Consider the following 20,655-nt stretch of genomic DNA (forward strand, 5'->3'; position numbering starts at 1 on the left):
TCATTTGCTTCCTGTATTTCTTGCTGTAATTCTGGTTGAGCAGCAGCTATTTCAGCTGGAAGTTCTCGGAGAATTATTTAGTTATTTTAGTTCCTTTGGCTATTTTTCCATTTGCCTTAGCGGTTTATTCCAGCGACGGAAGAAGACCTTTAGCAGCTTTTGTGACTAGTTTTAACAACTGTTCTGTACCTTCTGCAAATTCCACTTGAGCTGTTGTAGCTGCTGTTTGACAGATTCGCGGATGGAGATATATTTCTTAATTGCCTCTAGTCGTTGTTGGGCTAGTTTAGCCATCTGAGATTCCATAGTAAGCGCAGAATGACTCATTATTATTATTACAACAGCTATTTAATTTTACAAATCACTTGTCAGTATACAATAATGTAATTTTTTTTAAACCTACAATAAAGTGTCGGAATACCATATATTCCACCCACAACATAGAAATTCACATGCCGTATTGAGTTGGGCTAACAATAACACGTTGTTAGTAAACATTACTTCAGATCTACTGTTGCATTATGCGATGGCAGATCTGGGTCCATGCAGTTGTAGTATTATCATTCAAACAGACACTTCTTCGGACGTAGTTTGTTTTAAATCACTTTTAAAATCCATCAATATCAACACAAATGTATTTTTTATTTAAAATATTATCAGCTGGACAGGCTTATGGATAAGATTATAATTGATTATAGTATTTTTGCCACCGTGACAGAGTTATATACAACTTTCAACAGACGATATGTACAATACAGACTACCTTTTTATACTGAAGTGGGAAAAAAATCACGCAATGTGTACATGATGCAAGTGTCTAGTAATTTTCCAGTGAGGTCAACATGGACAGTAACCAGTGTCAGTAATTTTCCATTGAGGTCAAAATAGACCAGAGTGGGAGAAAATCACTGAATTTACACGAGACACAAGCTCTCAGTAATTTTCCACTGAGGTCAAAATAGACCAGAGTGGGAGAAAATCATTGAATTTACACGAGACACAAGCTCCCAGTAATTTTCCACTGAGGTCAAAATAGACCAGAGTGGGAGAAAATCACTGAATTTACACGAGACACAAGCTCCCAGTAATTTTCCACTGAGGTCAAAATAGACCAGATTGGGAGAAAATCACTGAATTTACACGAGACACAAGCTCCCAGTAATTTTCCACTGAGGTCAAAATAGACCAGAGTGGGAGAAAATCACTGAATTTACACGAGACACAAGCTCCCAGTAATTTTCCATTGAGGTCAAAATAGACCAGAGTGGGAGAAAATCACTGAATTTACACGAGACACAAGCTCCCAGTAATTTTCCACTGAGGTCAAAATAGACCAGAGTGGGAGAAAATCACTGAATTTACACGAGACACAAGCTCCCAGTAATTTTCCATTGAGGTCAAAATAGACCAGAGTGGGAGAAAATCACTGAATTTACACGAGACACAAGCTCCCAGTAATTTTCCACTGAGGTCAAAATAGACCAGAGTGGGAGAAAATCACTGAATTTACACGAGACACAAGCTCCCAGTAATTTTCCATTGAGGTCAAAATAGACCAGAGTGGGAGAAAATCACTGAATTTACACGAGACACAAGCTCCCAGTAATTTTCCACTGAGGTCAAAATAGACCAGAGTGGGAGAAAATCACTGAATTTACACGAGACACAAGCTCCCAGCAATTTTCCACTGAGGTCAAAATAGACCAGAGTGGGAGAAAATCACTGAATTTACACGAGACACAAGCTCCCAGTAATTTTCCATTGAGGTCAAAATAGACCAGAGTGGGAGAAAATCACTGAATTTACACGAGACACAAGCTCCCAGTAATTTTCCACTGAGGTCAAAATAGACCAGAGTGGGAGAAAATCACTGAATTTACACGAGACACAAGCTCCCAGTAATTTTCCACTGAGGTCAAAATAGACCAGAGTGGGAGAAAATCACTGAATTTACACGAGACACAAGTTCCCAGTAATTTTCCATTGAGGTCAAAATAGACCAGAGTGGGAGAAAATCACTGAATTTACACGAGACACAAGCTCCCAGTAATTTTCCACTGAGGTCAAAATAGACCAGAGTGGGAGAAAATCACTGAATTTACACGAGACACAAGCTCCCAGTAATTTTCCATTGAGGTCAAAATAGACCAGAGTGGGAGAAAATCACTGAATTTACACGAGACACAAGCTCCCAGTAATTTTCCACTGAGGTCAAAATAGACCAGAGTGGGAGAAAATCACTGAATTTACACGAGACACAAGCTCCCAGTAATTTTCCATTGAGGTCAAAATAGACCAGAGTGGGAGAAAATCACTGAATTTACACGAGACACAAGCTCCCAGCAATTTTCCATTGAGGTCAAAATAGACCAGAGTGGGAGAAAATCACTGAATTTACACGAGACACAAGCTCCCAGTAATTTTCCATTGAGGTCAAAATAGACCAGAGTGGGAGAAAATCACTGAATTTACACGAGACACAAGCTCCCAGTAATTTTCCACTGAGGTCAAAATAGACCAGAGTGGGAGAAAATCACTGAATTTACACGAGACACAAGCTCCCAGTAATTTTCCACTGAGGTCAAAATAGACCAGAGTGGGAGAAAATCACTGAATTTACACGAGACACAAGCTCCCAGTAATTTTCCACTGAGGTCAAAATAGACCAGAGTGGGAGAAAATCACTGAATTTACACGAGACACAAGCTCCCAGTAATTTTCCATTGAGGTCAAAATAGACCAGAGTGAGAGAAAATCACTGAATTTAGACGAGACACAAGCTCCCAGTAATTTTCCACTGAGGTCAAAATAGACCAGAGTGGGAGAAAATCACTGAATTTACACGAGACACAAGCTCAAAGTAATTTTCCACTGAGGTCAAAATAGACCAGAGTGGGAGAAAATCACTGAATTTACACGAGACACAAGCTCCCAGTAATTTTCCACTGAGGTCAAAATAGACCAGAGTGGGAGAAAATCACTGAATTTACACGAGACACAAGCTCCCAGTAATTTTCCATTGAGGTCAAAATAGACCAGAGTGGGAGAAAATCACTGAATTTACACGAGACACAAGCTCCCAGTAATTTTCCACTGAGGTCAAAATAGACCAGAGTGGGAGAAAATCACTGAATTTACACGAGACCCAAGCTCCCAGTAATTTTCCACTGAGGTCAAAATAGACCAGAGTGGGAGAAAATCACTGAATTTACACGAGACACAAGCTCCCAGTAATTTTCCACTGAGGTCAAAATAGACCAGAGTGGGAGAAAATCACTGAACTTACACGAGACACAAGCTCCCAGTAATTTTCCATTGAGGTCAAAATAGACCAGAGTGAGAGAAAATCACTGAATTTAGACGAGACACAAGCTCCCAGTAATTTTCCACTGAGGTCAAAATAGACCAGAGTGGGAGAAAATCAATGAATTTACACGAGACACAAGCTCAAAGTAATTTTCCACTGAGGTCAAAATAGACCAGAGTGGGAGAAAATCACTGAATTTACACGAGACACAAGCTCCCAGTAATTTTCCATTGAGGTCAAAATAGACCAGAGTGGGAGAAAATCACTGAATTTACACGAGACACAAGCTCCCAGTAATTTTCCATTGAGGTCAAAATAGACCAGAGTGGGAGAAAATCACTGAATTTACACGAGACACAAGCTCCCAGTAATTTTCCATTGAGGTCAAAATAGACCAGAGTGGGAGAAAATCACTGAATTTACACGAGACACAAGCTCCCAGTAATTTTCCATTGAGGTCAAAATAGACCAGAGTGGGAGAAAATCACTGAATTTACACGAGACACAAGCTCCCAGTAATTTTCCATTGAGGTCAAAATAGACCAGAGTGGGAGAAAATCACTGAATTTACACGAGACACAAGCTCCCAGTAATTTTCCACTGAGGTCAAAATAGACCAGAGTGGGAGAAAATCACTGAATTTACACGAGACACAAGCTCCCAGTAATTTTCCACTGAGGTCAAAATAGACCAGAGTGGGAGAAAATCACTGAATTTACACGAGACACAAGCTCCCAGTAATTTTCCATTGAGGTCAAAATAGACCAGAGTGGGAGAAAATCACTGAATTTACACGAGACACAAGCTCCCAGTAATTTTCCACTGAGGTCAAAATAGACCAGAGTGGGAGAAAATCACTGAATTTACACGAGACACAAGCTCCCAGTAATTTTCCATTGAGGTCAAAATAGACCAGAGTGGGAGAAAATCACTGAATTTACACGAGACACAAGCTCCCAGTAATTTTCCACTGAGGTCAAAATAGACCAGAGTGGGAGAAAATCACTGAATTTACACGAGACACAAGCTCCCAGTAATTTTCCACTGAGGTCAAAATAGACCAGAGTGGGAGAAAATCACTGAATTTACACGAGACCCAAGCTCCCAGTAATTTTCCATTGAGGTCAAAATAGACCAGAGTGGGAGAAAATCACTGAACTTACACGAGACACAAGCTCCCAGTAATTTTCCATTGAGGTCAAAATAGACCAGAGTGGGAGAAAATCACTGAATTTACACGAGACACAAGCTCCCAGTAATTTTCCATTGAGGTCAAAATAGACCAGAGTGGGAGAAAATCACTGAATTTACACGAGATACAAGCTCCCAGTAATTTTCCACTGAGGTCAAAATAGACCAGAGTGGGGGAAAATCACTGAATTTACACGAGACACAAGCTCCCAGTAATTTTCCATTGAGGTCAAAATAGACCAGAGTGGGAGAAAATCACTGAATTTACACGAGACACAAGCTCCCAGTAATTTTCCATTGAGGTCAAAATAGACCAGAGTGGGAGAAAATCACTGAATTTACACGAGACACAAGCTCCCAGTAATTTTCCATTGAGGTCAAAATAGACCAGAGTGGGAGAAAATCACTGAATTTACACGAGACACAAGCTCCCAGTAATTTTCCACTGAGGTCAAAATAGACCAGAGTGGGAGAAAATCACTGAATTTACACGAGACACAAGCTCCCAGTAATTTTCCATTGAGGTCAAAATAGACCAGAGTGGGAGAAAATCACTGAATTTACACGAGACACAAGCTCCCAGTAATTTTCCACTGAGGTCAAAATAGACCAGAGTGGGAGAAAATCACTGAATTTACACGAGACACAAGCTCCCAGTAATTTTCCACTGAGGTCAAAATAGACCAGAGTGGGAGAAAATCACTGAATTTACACGAGACCCAAGCTCCCAGTAATTTTCCACTGAGGTCAAAATAGACCAGAGTGGGAGAAAATCACTGAATTTACACGAGACCCAAGCTTCCAGTAATTTTCCATTGAGGTCAAAATAGACCAGAGTGGGAGAAAATCACTGAATTTACACGAGACACAAGCTCCCAGTAATTTTCCATTGAGGTCAAAATAGACCAGAGTGGGAGAAAATCACTGAATTTACACGAGACACAAGCTCCCAGTAATTTTCCATTGAGGTCAAAATAGACCAGAGTGGGAGAAAATCACTGAATTTACACGAGATACAAGCTCCCAGTAATTTTCCACTGAGGTCAAAATAGACCAGAGTGGGGGAAAATCACTGAATTTACACGAGACACAAGCTCCCAGTAATTTTCCATTGAGGTCAAAATAGACCAGAGTGGGAGAAAATCACTGAATTTACACGAGACACAAGCTCCCAGTAATTTTCCACTGAGGTCAAAATAGACCAGAGTGGGAGAAAATCACTGAATTTACACGAGACACAAGCTCCCAGTAATTTTCCATTGAGGTCAAAATAGACCAGAGTGGGAGAAAATCACTGAATTTACACGAGACACAAGCTCCCAGTAATTTTCCATTGAGGTCAAAATAGACCAGAGTGGGAGAAAATCACTGAATTTACACGAGACACAAGCTCCCAGTAATTTTCCACTGAGGTCAAAATAGACCAGAGTGGGAGAAAATCACTGAATTTACACGAGACACAAGCTCCCAGTAATTTTTCATTGAGGTCAAAATAGACCAGAGTGGGAGAAAATCACTGAATTTACACGAGACACAAGCTCCCAGTAATTTTCCACTGAGGTCAAAATAGACCAGAGTGGGAGAAAATCACTGAATTTACACGAGACCCAAGCTCCCAGTAATTTTCCACTGAGGTCAAAATAGACCAGAGTGGGAGAAAATCACTGAATTTACACGAGACCCAAGCTCCCAGTAATTTTCCACTGAGGTCAAAATAGACCAGAGTGGGAGAAAATCACTGAATTTACACGAGACACAAGCTCCCAGTAATTTTCCATTGAGGTCAAAATAGACCAGAGTGGGAGAAAATCACTGAATTTACACGAGACACAAGCTCCCAGTAATTTTCCATTGAGGTCAAAATAGACCAGAGTGGGAGAAAATCACTGAATTTACACGAGATACAAGCTCCCAGTAATTTTCCACTGAGGTCAAAATAGACCAGAGTGGGGGAAAATCACTGAATTTACACGAGACACAAGCTCCCAGTAATTTTCCATTGAGGTCAAAATAGACCAGAGTGGGAGAAAATCACTGAATTTACACGAGACACAAGCTCCCAGTAATTTTCCACTGAGGTCAAAATAGACCAGAGTGGGAGAAAATCACTGAATTTACACGAGACACAAGCTCCCAGTAATTTTCCACTGAGGTCAAAATAGACCAGAGTGGGAGAAAATCACTGAATTTACACGAGACACAAGCTCCCAGTAATTTTCCACTGAGGTCAAAATAGACCAGAGTGGGAGAAAATCACTGAATTTACACGAGACACAAGCTCCCAGTAATTTTCCACTGAGGTCAAAATAGACCAGAGTGGGAGAAAATCACTGAATTTACACGAGACACAAGCTCCCAGTCATTTTCCATTGAGGTCAAAATGGACAGTAACCAGTGCCACTAATTTTCCATGGAGCTAATATTGGTGTCCATGTACACATTAACATTGATCGGTACATATCGTTTTGCTAACTAATACATTTTTTGTGTGGCTCCAACCAGGCTTAGCTACAAGGCTCTGATTGACATTTTGTAACAAAAAGTTTGGATTTATTTTGGCCCCGATTGTAGAATGGGGACTTTATGGGCTGGTGGTATTCACATCATTTGAGCTATTTTTTAAGGCCAGATTACAAAATTAGGGCTTTCATGCGCCCACCCCCGGTCGACGGTACTTTTTAGGGGGTCGGTGACCACATTTTCTTGGTCTGCGCCCCCTCTTGCTGCTAAATATGATTCTGGAAATTTTTGGGCATACTGCTGATTTTTTTTCTCCCTTGTTTAAAAAATTATTGTGAATTCCGCAATGGCGCAACCTAGAATACACCCTGACTAAAATGTAAACAGTAATCGACAGTTCTGTGATCACACACGACAGTACAACGGTGTGATAGACCACCTGGCACATGCCTATATTGCTCTGCTCCATTGTATTTAATAGGCACATCACCTATTTGCAGAGACAATGTTGCAATCGACACGTTTCTCGCAGGGCATCTGGAATGTTTGGGGTTTTATAGCAAGAGATGAAAAGACCTGCTTCTACAAACACAACTTTTTTCCATAGCATACAAACCATAACTGACTTACTTATCAGACGCACATCCACCACCCTACGTGTCAGTCTTAACTCAGATCTCTCAACTGCCGATTTAGCAGCGGGAAAGTCTGTATTATCATATATCACTGCTTCTAAAACACTGCATCTCTGATAATGGCGGCAAGTTTGCACAGTTTCTTGCCATTCTCAGTCCATGAAAATGTACCTGATGTCCGATGGAAGAAATGGGTGAAAAGACTTGATAACCTTTTGATCGGAATGGACATCAGAGACACAAAACATCGACGTGCATTGCCTTTACACTATGCAGGAGAGGAAGTAAACGACATTTTCAAAACACTCTAAGAGACAGGAGATTGTTCCATCCTTGTCGCCATTGTAATGTTTGGGGTTTTGTGATGAGAGAGGAAAATACCTGTTTCTACAAACACATGTTTATACATGGGCGCCCGCATTTATTTTTGCGGGGGGGGGGGGGGGAGTCAGCAGTCAGTCAAGGCCGGGAGAGTTAGTTGCGTAGTTTCGTACGCAAGCAGTCTGAAACTAAAGCTAATATTAACTAAGGGTTTTGAACGGATTCGTGTGACATATTTTCAACTTCATTTGCATGATTAGACTTGTCGGAATATATATATATATATATATATATATATATATATATATATATATATATATATATATATATATATATATATATATATATCTCAGATCTCTAAGTTGCTGATTTAGCAGTTGGAAAGTCTATATACCATATAGCACTGCTTCTAAAACACTACATCATCTTTAATCAGTCACCATACATTCTGACGACAGTTTGCTTTAGTAAAACACCAGTCTAAAATGAGTTTAACGTCGAAAATTAGACTTACAAAAAGAGAATCCTTATTCTTCTGCTTACGTCCATCTCTTGCATTACCTTCATTTATATTGATAATACAAGTGAAAATTACGTCTCTGATTTAAACACTGAATATTCCGAATAAAAAATGTTTTTGAATCTTTCGTGCGGACAGTTACATTTGCTATGTACAGATCTTATTACCACTTTAGATACTACAACCCGCCCCCCGTCAAAAAAAAAAAAAATCCGTTGGTCTCATCAAACAGTAAGACAGCATTTAAGTAAAATCTATTGAAGTGTCTATAACTTTGATAGGTTAGTATTACGATCGTTCACACCTGACATTCTATGCTATTATTATTTAACAAAGAACCTGAACATGTGCGTTCGTTTAAGTTTAATGGGGGGGGGGGGCAGTGCTTATGTACGCGTTTGATGTCATAGAATGATTCATAAGAATGAAAACTCCACATCTTTCATTTTTAACAAAGTCCACGTTTGGTACTCAAGCTAATTCAACAGAATATACTGATGAGTCGTTAAAGTATTTAATTTTGTACAATTCCTTTCCTTTCTCGCATGTGTGTGTGTGTGTGTGTGTGTGTGTGTGTGTGTGTGTGTGTGATTTGGATTTGTAACATCATATCGCTACGATATCTGCAGTGTGGCAGTTTATAGTGATGCCTAGCACTGGGGCATCATGTCGCATGATGTCGCATGTAGCATGATGTCCCTCCCAGTCACATTATCCTGACACCAGGCAGACCAGTCCTAACACTAAACTCTTAATGCTGAGCGCCAAGCGAGGTAGCTGTAAGTACCATTTTTGTAAGCCTTTGGTATGACTCTGCCGGGGATTGAACCCACGACCTCCCGCATCCGAGGCGGACGCTCTAACCACTAGGCCATCGGAGCTGTCTTTCCTCGCATGTCTAAGCAATTTCAATGTCAAGATTTAGCATGAATGTGTTGCTTTGTTTTTGTTGCTCAAATAGTTTTTCGTAAAATGAATAGGGAGTCACACTGTACATTTTATACAAAACGTTCATTGTTCCTAACCCAAAGAGAGACATTTAAGTTGACGTGAATATGTTTTCTGACTGCCAAATCCTGAATACTTAAAACAATTGGAAAACATCAACCTACCTTCTTTTCAAAGACAAATCCTGGAATTTATATCCTCTTTTAATTTAATGGCCGATTTGTCACGGACTATTTAGCATTCATGTTGTATTTGGAAAAAAATAGCTTGCCAGGGAAACACAACCCATAGCAATACACCGGTTAATGTAATAACGATCGATAGGACGGGATACGCGGGGCTACCTTGTGGGGAATACATTTTGTCTCGATGAGGTGAACTTTATATATATATATATATATATATATATATATATATATATATATATATATATATATACATGCACACACACACACAGAGATTATTCAAGAAATTTTCAAATTAAGGAGAAGGGTGTACACTGAATGTTTACGACCTGCCTATGGATTATTCAAGATACATCATTGTTTTATGATTCGATAGTTTTAAAAATATGATTCACAAAAATGGCACAATAGGATTGCATGTCACAATGTTACATGTTTGTTTTTGTACTAGTTTTGAGTTTCCAGTGTACTCATTCACACTAGCTTGTAAGTGTTTGTTTGTTTATTGAAAATAAATTTATTATACGCATATTGCAGCCATGTAAATATCAGAGAGAGTTTTTGTTATATGGTTAACGCCATTTGTCAGCACAAGATAGGCTATACATGGCGGCCAGTATTAATGGTGGAGGAAGAACCCAGGAAAACCCCGGAAAGAACTACCGACCCACGAGAAGCTAAATTTTTAATCGATCATTCGATCTGTATGTGTCTAATCTATAGCCTTTCAAGTGTTTATAATTCACCTGAACCATGGTTACGTGGCCTTTTTATGAGATCCATATCACTTTGTGTACACACACACACACACAGAGAGAGAGAGAGAGAGAGAGAGGATGGGGGGGGGGGGGGTCGGACCGACCTGGTGTGTTTTGGGGGCCAGTAGGACATCTTCAATTGTTAGCCTCTTCCTTGGGTAGTCCTGAAAATAAAATAAAATATCTTCTTTATTTCATCATTAGAATGGAAAAATTGGATTCATTTTCCCCAGATTTTAAAGGTAAGTTATAACAGGAACGAATAACAAGAGCAAAGCATCATCCCAACTTCTATTTCATAACGTTGCTACATATGTAGAACTACAACGGTGTGACTTTTCAAGTATAGATACGTACATCTATTTGACTTCAGTTGATGTCAACGGGGATAGATACATTAAGTGAGACTGTATAGTATTTACAAAGAGTAAGTTTGTAATCGTAAATATGTTGATATCTTCCCCGTAAGTATCCTCAAAATTTAATTCATTTAGATATAATGGGTCGCCAATTAACTGTCTCGAATCTCTTGGGGATTTTAGCTCTGCTCTTGTAATCGTTAGTTATACCTATAAAATTGTTAGTCTTTTGTTGTTTATATGCCACTGATCAGACCTTTATACATCGACAGTAGAAAAGCACCTGATTAAAAAATTCGTCACCCACCATTGGAGCGTGATAATGAGTGACCCCTAGTCTAGAAACTTTAGTTTAACCGGAGACGAACAAACATATAGTATATACCATCACTGGCTTTACTGAGTTGGCAAGTTATCTTTTGTACTATTTACCAAGGATTATGGGGACAAATTGACTTATATGTTGGTATTTTCACATAGCAACAAAGCCTCGAATTACGTAACTGATGTGGACTAAACTGTGTGAAGCAGTAATGATATAACCTCTAGGTATGTAATAAATATTCAAACAATTTCTTTATTAGTCTGTAAGCGAAAATTGCAGAAAAGGTAAACAAGCATTTATCTTAAAGTAGTAGAAGACAGAAATTGAGTGAGTCTAGTACGATGGCTCAAACGGTATACACGTACTGGTGATTGATCCTGTTCAACCACGTACGTTGATTTAATTGGGCTGAATCGCGTGAATCATAGCCAGTATAGCTGAGATGATATGGACACGTCGATATCGTTCGATAATGTAAATAACTCGATGTGAAATACATCGCACATAAACCGCAAGGTTAAAGAACAAATTCCATCGTGAAAACCTGTACGTGTCAGAAATCGTTTGTATTTGTACGAGATCAACGTATAAAAAATCAATAATTTGCATGTATTATTAAATTGAAGGGAGGAGTTATCTGATTTTCTCGCTATTTATTTTCTATGAGGCAAGTTGTGTTTTTTTTCTATCATAAAACACTGTATGTTTTGGAAAAGGATAAAACTCGTACATGACAAGAATTACAATAAATTTCGCTAGGGCACCTAACTTTTACAAACAAATAATGTTCAATAATTATATAGGCGTATGCGATCTTGGAAGAAGAGAATAGTAATCTTTGATGATTAACTGTACGCTTATTTACAGTTATATGCACTGGTATTATAAATATAAAGAAACAGCTTTACTTTGTCTACAGGTTTTACGCAAATGAAATTATCTTGTGAAACATCTTGCCTTTTTACTTCTCGCGAAACAGCACCAGTTTTATCAACACTGGAGGAACGGTTCGGTTTTGTTGGTGTCAAAGGCACTTCAACAAAATTGGCCATATCATGCTAAGGAAATGAGAGGCAAGTATGAGACACCGTAGCGGACAAAAGCAGGTCCAATCTGAACGTCGAGAATTACTAATTTACGTATTGGTTCAAAGAGTTTATGTTGCAAGTTCCATCTCATATGTTGAGTATTTAGATTTCATCTGTTGAATTACACAGCGCTCGTTGAAAATTCGTTGTCCAATGTCGGGGTTTTAGATTGTATCTTCTGAATTACACGGCGGTTGTTGAAATTTTAATGTCATATGTCGAGAGTTTCAATTTAACATGTTGAATCACATTGATTGTGCCAAAAGTTCCATTACGTATGTTGAGTTTTCAGATTGTATCTGCTGAATTGCGCAGCGGTGATTGAACATTTTATTGTGCTTGTCAGAATTGTTATTTTTATCTGGTGAAATGATGTGTCGATGTTAAAAGTAACATTACACGATGCCCACTTTAACAATTCAAAATAATATCGAGTATTAAGATACATAATTCGTGTATTCAATTATGAGGCGCCATTACATTTCATGCATTTACAGTTTGAAAGTTACCATTCACAGGTCGAGAATTGCTATAAATTTCTTCGCTAGAGGTCACTCTCGTGAACAGACCGCGTTATTTATAAACAAGGAGGCTGCTTATCGTGTCTGTGAAATTCAACAGATGAATTCTAAATACTCGCCATATGAAATGGTATTTCACCACAAACAGTTGCACACAACGTGTGAATTAGGGATTCTTAACAGATGATATTAAAATTTCAACAACCGCTGTGTAATTCAAAATATACACTGTAAAACGTCGACATAGGAAGTAGAACTGTAAACCACCACTATATAAACCAAGATATAAAATGTAAAATCTCGATCTCAGAAATGGAACTTCAAGGACATGCAATTTGACCCAACACGTGATATTGGATTTCTCGACATACGAAATCGAAATTTCAACTGCAATTTTCTCATTAGACCAGCTTTTGTCCGCTACGGCGCCTTATAAGGAAGTGCATTTCGCAAGAGCACAGCAAGGCGACTAACTCAGGATGGTTTGGGCGGGTATTTTACCCGTGACCTTTGATTACGAGACTGACGCTCTACCAAATGAGGTACCTCATATCCGCTCAAGATTAAAGGAAATATCTTCTCTGAGCGGCACGGTCATGTGTCTGCTTCTGTATGCCAATGATTGGTGTCAGTCCTTGTTACGGCAGCGTTGGCTTTGGTGGTGGTGGTGTTTGTGCGGTCGGTGTAAAAAGTGTGTATCGCGACAAATAGCATGTTAACCTTGTAGGAAACATGAGCGCATCCAAGATAATTTATTCTTCAGAAAACAACATTTTTAGAAATCACCTGTGTCGTGTTTCATGCATGTATATCAACTTTCAATTTAGTTTATATTCATTTGTCACATTCGTGGCATGAGAAGAATGAAACATGGATGCTAATATAATTATTATTCTTTGCTCCAGGTGGGCTATTTTTGCACGTTGTATCTTATAGCAATATATCAAGGTTTGCGTAACTACAGAACAGCAATACTGCACTATTTGCACATACGGTGTTTCTAAGAAAATTGGAAATGAACTAAGCGACATATGTTACTAAATATGCAACTTATTTTTCTTGGCGAGAAAGCAAATTCAATAGACTCAATCAATTACGTGCTCCTACATATGGAAAGTCAATAAAGTATATTAAATAATTCTCTACTGCTGTTTCTACATTGTCGTTGCTTATTTCTACAACCGTTCTTTATATTATCGATCTGACTACTAATGTTATAAATATAATCAATTCATGAATACATGTAACTAATGTTTATAATACAATCAGGTAATGAATACATGTAACTAATGTTTATGGATATAATAAGGTAATGAATACATGTAACGTACGACTATTAACAAATATTTGTAGATTATCAAATATGTTTTCAGAATTTCATTGTTTTCTGCTTATATACATTATACGAGTTATACTTTACAACCTGAGCATAATCAAGTCTTGTCTTGTCATGTAATATCATCAAACTCGTCTGGGGGACAACCATAAGACAAGCGAAGCTTGACAACACGCATATTACCTTATTCAGTGATTTATCCCTATAGCCAATGGATATTTAAACCTGTCGGTGCTTAGTCATAAGATAGTAGCTATTGGAATATTAGTGAGCCGAATGAAAATTTAACGTAGAATGGCCACTATAGGGTGGTTGAGACGTTAACATAGATGGATCAAGGGAGAATTATCATGGATAAGACGGTATGGAGCCCTAGGGGAGTTGAACATTACCTTTGGAAGGGTATTGCATCCTATGAAAACACGACCGATGACACAATGGGACCCTATGGAAATTAACATTGCAGCCAAATTATAAAGAAAAACCTTACTGATTCGCTAATATGTTGTCGTTTATTCTACTGTCATGTTGATATATTTTATCAAAACAGTGTTACAGATTATAAGTCTGGTGTCATGTATCGCGTACTTTTATACTAAAAGATAGTTTCAGTTGGGTTCAACATGGGAATGGAAAATGTTGGAGCAACAGATAATTTATAGATTTTACAGACAAAGCCCTCGCATGCGATGCGAATCCATTTATGTTGTTCCATTATACTCAGTGATTCACTTTAGTATGTCTAAAAAGTAATACTGTATACTTTTAGTTGTCTATCTTTTATTTTTATTTTTAAATTAACGTATGACACATCAGCACAGATGAGTTCTTTTGTAATATTCTTTATTCACTGTAATGCTTCAAAAGTACAAGAGATTGTACAAGAACTTAAATAGTAGTTTCTTTAATTCAATGTCTTATTGGCAGGAAATGCCATGCCACATTGAGGGTATGCTGGCTATTCAATTTGGGGAGAGTGGTTCATCTTGGACAAATATTTCTAGCTCTCAATTATCTCGCAAATAAAACTTGCCCTGATGTATGCCCCCCCCCCATCTATTATATTAGTTGAAAAAATATCTTGAGGTAAAAGAAGAAATATATTCCCGTTCGTACCCCCATCTTCCTGAAAATGAAGTGGTCGCTAAAACATTGGTCTAAATACATTCCATTTTGGTTGTCTGCTAGTCAATCGGAGTAATTAAAAGGTAGTCATGTATAGGCAAGGAAGTGTGTTTTGTAACGGTCCTCCTATTAGACTTGAGCACCTCATAACCCTTGGTAAGATGCTCAATTATTTCTGCAATACAAGTCAAGTGATGGAATTTTTTATTTGCAATTCTTTTGGCCAGTTTTGTTTAAATTTACGATTCTCATGGGCTGTGCATGTCCTATAGAAATTTAACTTGACCGATCACTAAGGGGTCACAGAAGAACTTAATATGGACGAGACGCATTTGCAGCTTTGAGGCCTATCATATGGATCATATCTCCAATGTTAGTCTATTTATGAAACAAAGACAGAGAAGATAAGAATGATTGTTTTTTTTTTTCAATTTCATTTATAACCATTCGGTCAGCTCAACAGTGAATCCCATCATATAAATAGCCGTAATGATCCGAACAAAATGGGTTCCTTTTTCTGGATGGCTAATTTCCTGGGAGCAAAATGTATTAATTTATCTGTAAATTACCGTGCCGTCATATACCCGAGGTATAATTTTGTCTGCCAGAAATGGAAGAAGACGTAGCATTATGGGACCCTATAGGAAAACCGCGCTAAAAATTGTCGCGGTCTAATGTCCAATTGCAGATAACACTACAACGAAATTCACAAATATTTTGTTTATATTTGATAAATAAAATACAGTTACAAATTTATATTAAACTTCTTGTCTAGCTAAAATATAAGAAAAAGAAATCCACGGTTATGAAACTAAAAATCCACCTTTTCACTGAAATTAAATTTTGATGTAGAGCGGACAGACTCATAGTTTTGTTGTTCACTAGTGAAACAGACTTATGAAAAAAGCGTGATATGCAACATTACATCAATCTAGGAAGTTTGTGTCGTAACTTTCCACTCAGTGATCTTATTGTACAGTGAGATATTTGTTTTTTTATTAACAAGTTCCGGATTTTTTAGGGGATGGGGTGTATTTTTTCAGGGTTTAATTTTGGATAATATAAAATTTTTTAAACACAATCTCACAACGGCAGCAGAAAAAATGTTTTTGTTCTTTCTTTTACCATAGCATGATCTGTATGTGCAGTTCTTTTTGCTGATGGTTGTGACGTAGACATTCACACACATTTTTGAAGACACATGAATTGTTGTGACTTTGGATTTTGCAAAGCCGATAGAAAATCTGTATATTATGATGTTGTAATCCGAAAGTCAAACCCGTACCGCTAACATCAGCAGACGAAATAGGACTCGGTCGCTCTTCCTTCTGTGACGTCAAACTCTTTTTTTTGGAATGCAACACGTTCCGAATCGTGTTGATGACTTTTTGAGCAGTTAATTCAGTAGGTCTGCTAAATTTGACGGGAGTTTTCGATCTTTAATGTGTGATAGAAGGATGTCATCGATCTCGATACTCTGTTTCACACTGTAGTTTTGATCTATAATATGTGATAGAAGATTGTCATCGATCTCGATACTCTGTTTCACACTAAAGTTTTCGATCTTTAATGTGTGATAGAATGTTGTCATCGATCTCGATACTCTGTTTCACACTGTAGTTTTCGATCTATAATGTGTGATAGAAGCTTGTCATCGATCTCTAAACTCTGTTTCACACTGTAGTTTTCGATCTTTAATTGTGACAGAAGGTTGTCATCGATCTCGATACTCTGCTTCAATTCGTCCAACACAGAATACCAAACGAGTCAGGATAAAAATGGTCACTTTCTCCGTAGGGACTCCTGACTTAATGATTAAAAATTCTTTGGTCTGACAGTGTAAACATTCGCTGTCGTATGAAATGTTCTGGAAATCACATTGCTCAAAGGCTGGATATGGAAATAATACTCGGTTGTAAAAAAAAACAATGTTGGCTCTTGGACGATCTAAACCAATCGTTTCATCATCAAAATCGTGAACATATCTGCTATACATTGTGTCGAGCGACACATACCACTCTCAATATCGCGGTCGTTGTACTTCTGGTACTGAGTCTTGTGATCGTTTCATGAGGACACTTGTTTCTTGTATAAAGTTTCATGATGGCACGTGTTCGGGGTTAAAGTTTTCATTCAATTGTTCTCTCACTACATATTGAGACCCAGTGTAAGACAGATACGCCATTAAATGCTCTTTGAACGAAATCCTCGTTTTAGTTAATCGTTCGATACGAGTGCCTTTTATTTCAAAACACACGTCTGGTAAAGGAATCTCACGAACAGCACTTTTAGCAATTGACGCCAAAAACGCCATAATATGGCCACTTGCATCAAAACAATCTTGGGAAATCAACTACAAACTGCCTAGGGTCAGCTTAGAATCAGAAAGTTGGAGAATCCCTGAAGTATAAATATTACTACTACAAAGTAACTGAAAAGTTAAAATATAAATCTGTAGTCATTATTTGTCAAAACGTGCTATAAATATTAAATATTCTTATTATTCCGCTTTCTGGGAGAGAAAATGCTAGACTAACATTAATATTGACTTCAAGATGGTAATGATACATACAATAGATGAAAGAAACTGTAGCCAGGTTAACAGAAGAAGAATTTACTACAGATAAACGCTAAGTAAAGGTATTTATATATCACGGTATAACATTGGCAGCATATAAAGCATTAAAAACTGGACACAAACCTTGACGGTAAATTAGCTGGCAGAGAGTTGTTGTAGAACCTTGACGGTAAATTAGCTGGCAGAGAGTTGCTGTAGAACCTTGACGGTAAATTAGCTGGCAGAGAGTTGTTGTAGAACCTTGACGGTAAATTAGATGGCAGAGAGTTGTTGTATTGTACGGGGAGATATCCACGTTCAGTTAAATTTACCATATCACTTTCAAAATTTCGGGAACTTGCCCGCGGGCTAGGTCTTACAAGTTTGAGCTTGCCCGAACCGAATTTGAGATTGTTCCTGGTGACTGGTAAGTGGATTCGTAAATCCATGGATTAAAGTTCGTGTGTTTGTTGTAAGTTCGAGTGATTGTCATTAAGTATCATTATGTGATTGTGCATTTGTATTTAAGAAAACACTATATTTCCCCTTAATCCCTTTTCAATTTGTCTAAGTATCATTGTACAATTGTGTGCATGTTTCTTCCCTTTTGCCCAGATAAGTTTGTTTCTCTGTGTGTGTGTGTGTGTGTGTGTGTGTGTGTGCCAGGGTGTGTTAATCATTATACTTTACTCTCCATACCCAGATCAATAATTTGCTTGAATGAGTGAATGATGAAATGTAACAATAACTTTCTTAAGTTTAAATGTTGTAATCCCCAAAATTGATAATCACAAGTTAAAAACAAAATGGCAAAAATGACAACCTCAAAAGTACATCATTGATAGTAATAGACAAAACACAACATCGCACTGTAAACAATTAACCGCTTGGATGGAATAATGTACGAAATAAACGTACTATATGGAATATTAATTATTTCCTCATATATATATATATATATATATATATATATATATATATATATATATATATATATATATATATATATATATATATATATATAAGTAGGGCATAGGTGTTAATTTCATCATACTACTGTTTAGTGGGAATCGTGTGTGTGTGTGTGTGTGTGTGTGTGTGCGTGCGCGCGTTTATGTAAATGCGTGTTAAGGTGGGCTGTTAAGATTTATAGGTTACTGCATTTGTATGGAAAAATATGAACGAGTCTTATTCTGAGCAATACTGCACGACCTTGGGAGTGAAGTATTACTCCGAAAAAACGAGTTCATATTTTCCCATATCAGTGCAGTAACCTTTTTATTATATTTTCCTTTTTGTTCTACCTAAGGCTTAATAATAAAAAAAACACACATTGCAAGAAAAAAGTAATTGAATTTATGTTCTATTCCAACATAAATACACAACCGCTCACTCATCAGTACATATTAACGATATTAATGAGTACATCATCGCATAGCCCAGAGATGTTTGAACTTGGTTTCACGCTCCTCAGTAGTTTCAAAACTAATTCTCGGTTTGGTCTATTTAAAATTGAAATTTAGAGACATAATTTGAATGAATGCGCATTGAAATAACTCTTTAAATTGGTGTCGAATTGATAGAGTTTGTTTTTCTGTCAATCTAACTCATTTCTGCTTTTCTGCCTGTGATGGACTGGATTTATTGGGTCAATTCCATATCATGTACATCTGATTTAACAGTTCCGTCAATTGAGCCCCTTGTTTCTGTTCTGTCATTGTTTTGAATCATAATGTGGGGAAAATATGAATTCCTTTAATTGAAATTATCAACAACAACAACAACAACAAAAGGCTATGGAATATCACATTCATTTTATTTTGAGTACAGTAAGTAGAATGTGATTTCAGTTTGAAATGTAGTATGAATTACAGTACAATTTCGGTGTGTTTCGGGTTTTCCATAATATGGGTCATGTCATTCGGATTTTCAGAACTAAGAAAGTATATTTAGAGGAAATTCCAGACGCATCAGTGTAAGTATATTTATTGCCATTATTATTACCAGCTATGACCTGTGTCATACAGTGTATGGTTTCTATCACTAGCCTAACAATGTTTCAACATAGTTAAATGGGAAAATTTGCATAGCAGCTGTTGTGTGACAGTAGTTTTAGGCAAGGGAAATAATGCTTTTTCTTCGTCTTAGCCTTTTGGCTCTGATGCTCTTAGGTTCCTAACAAAACGTTCAGTTGCATTTTTTTTCTCATATTTAGTGTTTCGACTAACTTGTTAGATGGTACTTCTCAGATAGATATGTGATAGCCCTTGACCTCAGTATGCTTTTCTGCGCTATTTTATATAGACCCGAGAGAGCAGCGGTTTTAGTCTGAAGCATTGTTGTTGCAAAGAGTTATGAATATTTCTCATCAATAAATGTTTAAATGATCAGAATGGTATTTTTAATTACAGAGCGTCTCACGTTTGTTGATGGCATTGCGAATACCATGTTCACTCGTTTACTTGTTCGAGAGTTTCATTGTGACTCAGTGAACTCGTCCATATCGTTAAGTCTATCATCTCTACTTTCAAATGGACGAAATAGTTTGCTTCGTGTATCCACAAACAAATCTAATAAACCAAAATCTAACTCATGTACTGCATGAGCGTACATTGTTTGCAAATTTGTTCCTAATACACTATACGTTTTTTTTAGACATACGTGTCGTGCAGTATGAAGGCGTATATTACTGAAAATACTGCACTATTTTGACGATAAAAAGTTAACGGAGAAAAAAATGGGAATGTAATAAGGTAAAATATTTAACAACAACCCATCAAAAAACCCAAATAAAACTTTGAGTCTGGACTAATTTTTTTTTAAAAGAAATTGTTTTGAAAGATTGTTGACAATTTTGAAGATATGAGAATAGTAATTTCTACATAATGTACATAGACCGTCACCTAGGAGTTGGGGCTACAGACTTGAATGTTCTGAAAATATTTCAGTGTTTACGTGATTGCATAATATTAATATTGGTCAGCAGTCCGCCAATATCGCCACATTATGATAGCTGGAC

The 20,655-nt window shown here is 37.4% G+C and overlaps 1 protein-coding gene across 2 annotated transcripts in view; it reads right to left on the reverse strand.

Moving 5' to 3' along the window:
- Positions 1-20,655, reverse strand: part of LOC149778423 (uncharacterized) — a 59,068-nt gene that overhangs the window by 30,770 nt on the left and 7,643 nt on the right. For both annotated transcript variants that reach the window (XM_089939247.1, XM_089939249.1), the window contains exon 2: positions 10,430-10,489. In XM_089939247.1, the coding sequence (XP_089795373.1) occupies positions 10,430-10,489 (60 nt within the window). The remainder of the gene's footprint in view (positions 1-10,429; positions 10,490-20,655) is intronic.

The sequence above is a fragment of the Sinohyriopsis cumingii genome, chromosome 17 (assembly GCF_028554795.1).
Source record: "Sinohyriopsis cumingii isolate HCF-2022 chromosome 17, ASM2855479v2, whole genome shotgun sequence".
NCBI classification, from domain to species: Eukaryota; Metazoa; Mollusca; class Bivalvia; order Unionida; family Unionidae; genus Sinohyriopsis; species Sinohyriopsis cumingii.